This window comes from Eurypyga helias, unplaced genomic scaffold (assembly GCF_000690775.1).
Source record: "Eurypyga helias isolate BGI_N326 unplaced genomic scaffold, ASM69077v1 scaffold19313, whole genome shotgun sequence".
Lineage (NCBI taxonomy): Eukaryota > Metazoa > Chordata > Aves > Eurypygiformes > Eurypygidae > Eurypyga > Eurypyga helias.
Window position 1 is genome coordinate 1 of NW_010239652.1, and position 6205 is coordinate 6205.

The following is a 6205-nucleotide window of genomic DNA, read 5'->3' on the forward strand; positions in this document are numbered from 1 at the left end:
GTTCAGCCACAGAGGGGTCTCAAGGGGTGCAGGAGCACGGGGGCTGTGCGGAGAAGGAGCAGGATGTTCAGAGGATGCTTTGGGTTTTGGAGCATCGCTCCCCAGCGCGTTTGGGGTCAGGTCCCACAGTTTCCCCGCCGTCTCCTCACCCCATACAGGAATCAGGAGCCGTGCGATTCATGTGCTGTGGAAAACTCCCCGCTCCAGGGAGGGGGTTTGTTATCCCTCAGTAATTTTATTTGGGAAGCGGGGTCCAGACTGCAGGTACTTTCCCGGCCTGTTGTGAAACATAACTGCCTGCTGCGGCCAGCCCTCTCCTGCGAGCAGGAAGAAAACAAGGTCTGCTTTTTAACTTCCTCTCCTAAGCCGAGGGTGGGTGAACTTTCTGCCTGGCCAGAGGCGGTTGTGACTGTTCAAGGGTGAATGCCTCGGAGGATGATTGCAGTATAAAGGAATAATAGTAAGAAATAATAAATATTTGCTTTCCAGTTCAGGGTTTTGAGTGGTAAGGTGGCGTTAGGGCAGCGAGGGGGGTTTTACGGCGATACAGAGAGACCAGGCTGGTTTCTGCCCGATTTTCAAAAAACACTGTTGGAGTTACTGTAAAATACTAGCATCCCGTGCAATGAATCCTGAACTGAAATCAGGGGAGGGCTGACACGCTGCGGTTGTTATCCCAGGCAGCTGCTCGGGGTTTAACTGGGTTTCTCCGAGGGGAGGGAGGTTTTGGTCGTGCGTCTGAGACGTCGCACGTCAGCAGCCAAAATCGCTGCGTCTTCCTCTTGGTTGCCGCTTGTGGGTGCTTCGGGGTTTTGCTGGGGGGAAGCAGCCTGAGGCTGGACTGAGGAATAAAGCTGAAACCTGCCAAAATACCCCTAAACTGCCCATCCTGGGTCTCATGTGGGAAAAACAAACCACGGCTCTTCCATGGCCCCTGTCCATTTGGCACAGGAACAGCCTTCTCCTTTCCGTCCCGCCAGGGAGCGTGTTGGAACTGCGTCGGTCTTGTGTGCGTGCTCGATGGTTTTGGAGAGGGTGATTTCCATGGAACGAGGAGTCGGTGCTGCAAACGACGTGAGGGGAAGGGAGGAAACCCTGCCCTGCTGCAAGGCTCTCCAGCTGCTTTCAGTATTTTGGCCTAGTTAATGAGGGGTTTGGGGGCATTGGCTGCCACCGAGGCTGCTCGTATGCAAATCCCCACCACCCATCCGATGCAGCGGTTAGCTGACAGGATGATGTGTGTAAGGAAGAGGGGAAATAGCTGGAGAAGCTCACAGCAGGAGAAGCAAAATCCCAGGCCCAACTGATCCAGCCCTGCATTGCTTTCAGGGTTACTGAGCTGGGAGCTTGGACTGCCTTCGCTCCGAGGGACAAGGAGCGAGAAGACACTGCTGGCTGCCCTCTCCTCCCCTCCGCCCGCCTTTGGAGGAACCATTGGTCTCTGAAGGGCATCCTGTGCTACCGAAGGAGCCTCATGTCCATGTGTTTTCTCCCTATCTCCGCAGCCTACCCATGAGCTCGGACTTCCAGCATTACAGTTTCAGAATGCCAAACATTGGGTTCCAGAACCTGCCTCTGAACATATACATCGTGGTTTTTGGCACGGCCATCTTCGTCTTCATCCTCAGTTTGCTCTTCTGCTGCTACTTGATCAGGTAAGGGAATTTTCCCCAGCTGCTTCCAAGAGCAGCCCCGGATCAGACCGAGCCCATCACTGATCCCAAACACAAGGATGGCATCGCCTTGTCCTTCCACGATGAGTCTCGTGCCAACCTGATGTGATGACAGGACAAGGGATAATGGGTTTAAATTGAAAGAGAGTGGAGTTAGATTCACATCAGGAAGAAGTTCTTCCCGGAGAGGGTGGTGAGGCACTGGCACAGGTTGCCCAGAGAAGCTGTGGATGCCCCATCCCTGGAAGTGTTCAAGGCCAGGCTGGATGAGGCTTTGAGCAACCTGGTCTAGCGGAAGGTATCCCTGCCCATGGCAGTGGGGTTGGATCTCTAAGGTCCCTTCCCACCCAAACCATTCTGTGATCCCTGAAGTGATTTAACTCTCCCTCATCGTTAAAGAATTTGATCAGCCATGTAATGTCAGACCCAGCATTCGTCCCTAACACAGCAAACAGATGCAGCCTGTTTGCGGTGAGTACCGATCGCCCTCTGCCCAACGCGCCTGGGAGTACCAGTCCCCCAAGGCCATTACATTACCCGCGTTAAAAACAGGAGACGTTTGTACCTGTGTACTCAAACAGGCATGAAAACATGGCTGGCTTCTCTAAAAGACTGGAAAGGGATGTTTTGTGGTTCCTGCTTTCTGCTTAATGTTTCAACACGTTTCCCTCTTTAATGAGTAACTCGTGTGCTGTGTGCTGAAGAAATGTTTCATACCTGCTCCCTTCGTTATTGTACACAAATTGCTCATTCAGCAGCGCCGTTTGGAGATTAATGATGCGGGGATGATTTGTTAATCTGAGCGGTGGGGAGCGGGACGGCAGGGTTAAAGGTTGTTCCAGTTTGAGGCTTGTTTTAATTGTTTTATGGGCCGCTGGAGAGAAAGTTGGGCCACTGATTGAGGGGAGAAACTTCCTGCCAGCGGGGAAAAAGAGAGACAGGTGGAGAAAACCACAGTGCCTGACAGTTGAGGCAGTAATGGGGGCAAGTTGTGCCGATAACCCGGGATGCAGGGCCGGCTGCGCCTCTCCCTGTGGCTGGGAGCAGAGGGCATCTCTCTACCAGCAGCGGCTGCTGAAATCCTGCGTACCCAGAGCTCTCCCGCCAAGCCACAGATGAGCTTTTCCATCCCCTTTTCCTCCCTCCGGTCTTTCTGGGTGGCCCCAGCTCCCCAATAACTGTACGTCCATCACATCCCCAACCTCCATCTCCGTCAGACACGCGCATGGTCTCTTCTTGCAGCACGGAGGCTTCATCTGGCTGGCTCACAGCAGCCAGTCCCCTTGGGCTTCCTTTCCAGGGGGGGCTGAAAATGTTTTGTCTTGCCTTTGTAGGCCAGGGAAGTGAGATTTCTGTGTCACCTTCTGAGTATTTGATCATTCCCACCTATATTCAGCTCTGTACGAAGCAAAGTCCCCTAAAACTTGCAGGTGAGCCCGAACCCAAGCCTACCCAGAGTGATTTGGGCTTCATGAGCATCAGATCTTCACTCTTACCTGCAATTATGCGCAATAAAATCTTGTTGGAAGGTGCAACACATCCATCTGCCCTGTCAGAAACAGACGGAGGGGTCACCCCCGACCAGGCAATTTGTATCTCGGACCTCAATTTTAACAGGGTCTGTGCTGGGATATTGTGTCCAGTGTCGCATTTGAACCAGGACGCCCGTGGGAGGGGATGCGGTATAAACCAGACAGTTGGGTGTTCAGAAGGCTCAAGGATGTGTTTTGCCCAGGTCGAGCTTGAATCGATACCACTCGCTTGCAAAATGAAGAGGTGTTTGGACTTTCAGAGTATTTTCCTGGGCACCGGGTCTTGCTGGGTGTGTTCTGCCCCAAAGAAGGAATAACAAGTGGTAATGTCTGGAAGATCAAGCCAGAAAAACCTTTAAATTTAGAAGCTGGAGGCATGTTGTAAGAGAGAGGGTGAGTAACCCTTGAAACAAGCCAGCAAGGGAAGCGGCAAGTCCTCCGTCTCTTTGTGTCTTTAAATCAAGACAGAGGGCCTTTCTGGATGAGGCACTCTGGCTCCCATTCCCAGGAGTAACGAAGTGCTGTTTAACAAGCTGTGGTAGACGGGAGGTTGGACTAAATCACCGAATGATCCCTTTGTAGCCCTGAACTCCATAGAGACTCTGTGAACTGCTCTTCCAACCACCGCCCCCAGCTCTGTTATTGGCAAACAAGAGCCGAACAAGACTCCTCCAGTCCCCGTTCCGGAGGGTTTCGCCGTGCCGCGGGTTGTACCCGTGTCGACGTGTCCCGGGAGCACCCACCCCCTTTGAATTTGCCGTGTAATCTCAGCTCGTATGAAAGAGAGGTGTTAATTTAACAAACCAGATGCAGCATGGATCGCACCCTGTCGTCATGGAGAAACCGGCCCCGGGGCGGAGGGCGCAGGCTGGGATGATCCCACTGGGAGCTCGGCTTCTCCGCTTGCACCCACAGGGATTATTTGCAGACAACAGAGGCTCGTGGCTTTCCCTGGGCCCTGCGTAGGTGCAGAGGTAACGCAGCCCATCTTCTCCCTCTTCTCGTGGCTCGCACATCTGCAGATAAAACGCGGCTCAGAAGGATGCTGAGCCCAGTGGTGCCGTCCTTTCTGCCCGTTGGAACGGCGTGCAGCTCACCCTGCAGCACCCTCTCTCCTGGCGCTTTGCTGCTGGCGGCACGGGGCTCGGCTCTGCCCAGGCTGGAGCAGCTCAGAGTCTGCAGGCGGCGCAGGGCACGTGGCCCTTAAAACGCCCTTTTTATAGGGCTGTTTTCTTCTGAATTCAAACCTGCCTGGATCAAACACAGCCATGGGCTTTGGAGAGCCCACGGAGTTGGGGGGAGCGATGAGGTGATGGGGCAAAGAGCCAGCGCTGGCACCAATCTTGGAGGTAAACCTTCAAAAAGTTGTTTTTTTGCATTTTGTTCCCCTAGTCATTCACTTGGTACGGATGATTCAGCATTGCCCAGAGAAACGGGGTTCTCCCTTTCCTTCGGAGGCATGGAAAGCTTGGGAAGAGATCGCAAAATCCGTGAGAGGCGGTGATTGGGCTCGGAGCCGGGTGACGGTGTGGGCGTGCCCGCCACGTGCTGGTTTTCAAGACGCTGTGTGGTCCCTTATCTCAGTCGGCTCTCTGCCAGACATTCCTCCGGAGTCGCAGCTCTTGGCACGAGACGGATGAAGCCCTGGGTCCGACCCGGGGAAATGCTCACCAGGATCCGGGATCTCGTTCCCACAGCTGCGCTAGGTCCAACAGGGATCCATCTGGCCCAGCATCCTGGCTTTGAAAGGGAAGCGTAGAGGAGCAGCCCGAGCTCGCACACTTCGGGACCAGATGTGCTCGTGCCGTTCCCTGTAATCTTTTTTTTGTGGAAAGGTCTCCCCGTGTAGCTCAGCACCGCTGCAGCATCTGTGTGCCGACGGCACAGAGCTGCAGATCCGTGGCCAGGCTCCTTCCCCGTCTCTGGTCCAGATGCCGCATCCGCAGACACCTGGGCTCGTCCTGCACAACAGGACGGGAAAGTGTCTTGGTGGGCGCCTGATGCTCCGTAAGACGGATGCTTTCTCCTGTGCTGGGAGAGTTTTTCCCCTCGTACGTGATCTCCAGCTGTGCATCTTGCTTTGCCCCATCTGCCTTTCATAACCAGCTTCCCAGCCGCTGGGATCCCTGCGGATCAGGCCAGTTTCATCCTGCTTTCCCTATTGTTCGCGCATCTTCTTCTCGGGTCGTTGGCAGAGGGATGCGATCCCAGCCTTCTCCTTCCTGCCTGCTGCAGTTTCATCTGTGGCTCTGCAGGCAGGTTCCCTGCCAGGCAGCATCACCAGGGGAGGGAAAGACGACTCCCCACTAGACGTGTGACTCAGGAGCTGATTTACGGCTTCTCTGAGCTGTCTCTGCAACCGTGAAGTGGGTTTTTTACCCATTCCTCCGCTTTTAAGGCCCACAATGTTTTGGGGGAGAGCAGCTGCGAGCAAAAAGGACAGGGATATACTTGTACATCCTTTTTGTAACTCGCCCACTGCAGCCTTGCGGGACCAGAAAGCCTGGGAGAGATCAGGCTGAAACAGCTGGGGTTGGAAACAGCCCCCGGGATACTTCTGGGGAAGTGAAATCACAGGTAAGGGAGTTCCCTCTCTGAAACCACGCTGGAGGCTGGCCGGGGAGGGTAATCCTACGGCTGCCTGAGCCCGCAGACGCATGCTGACATCTTAGTAAAGCCCTTGGTTGACTCTGCAGCTCCATGACTTCCCTCTTGAGTGGTCAGAGCACTTCTCTAAATGCTGCGTCTGGTCATGGGAAGCAATATTAGGGGTGGAGGGTTTTTTTTTTTTGGTTAAAGGTATTTATTGTAGGAGCGTAACTGGCTTCTCCGGCGAGCTGATGCCTGCAGAGCGCAAGGCCAGGCTGTGGGAAATGGGCTGCTGCCGCTTCTGCCGTGGCAAGCTCTTTTATTAGTAACAGTCCCCAGGACAGGAGATGCTCCCACCCTGCCTCATGGAGGGGGAGCGGACAGCTCTTTGCTCCTGGTCTCAAATTCCTG

The 6205-nt window shown here is 54.4% G+C and overlaps 1 protein-coding gene across 1 annotated transcript in view; it reads left to right on the top strand.

Annotated features, from left to right (window-relative positions):
- The first annotated feature begins 1512 nt into the window (after positions 1-1512).
- Positions 1513-6205, top strand: part of RNF24 (ring finger protein 24) — a 9263-nt gene continuing 4570 nt past the window's right edge. Inside the window, exon 1 of the mRNA XM_010148235.1 lies at positions 1513-1655. Within this exon, the coding sequence (XP_010146537.1) occupies positions 1513-1655 (143 nt within the window). The remainder of the gene's footprint in view (positions 1656-6205) is intronic.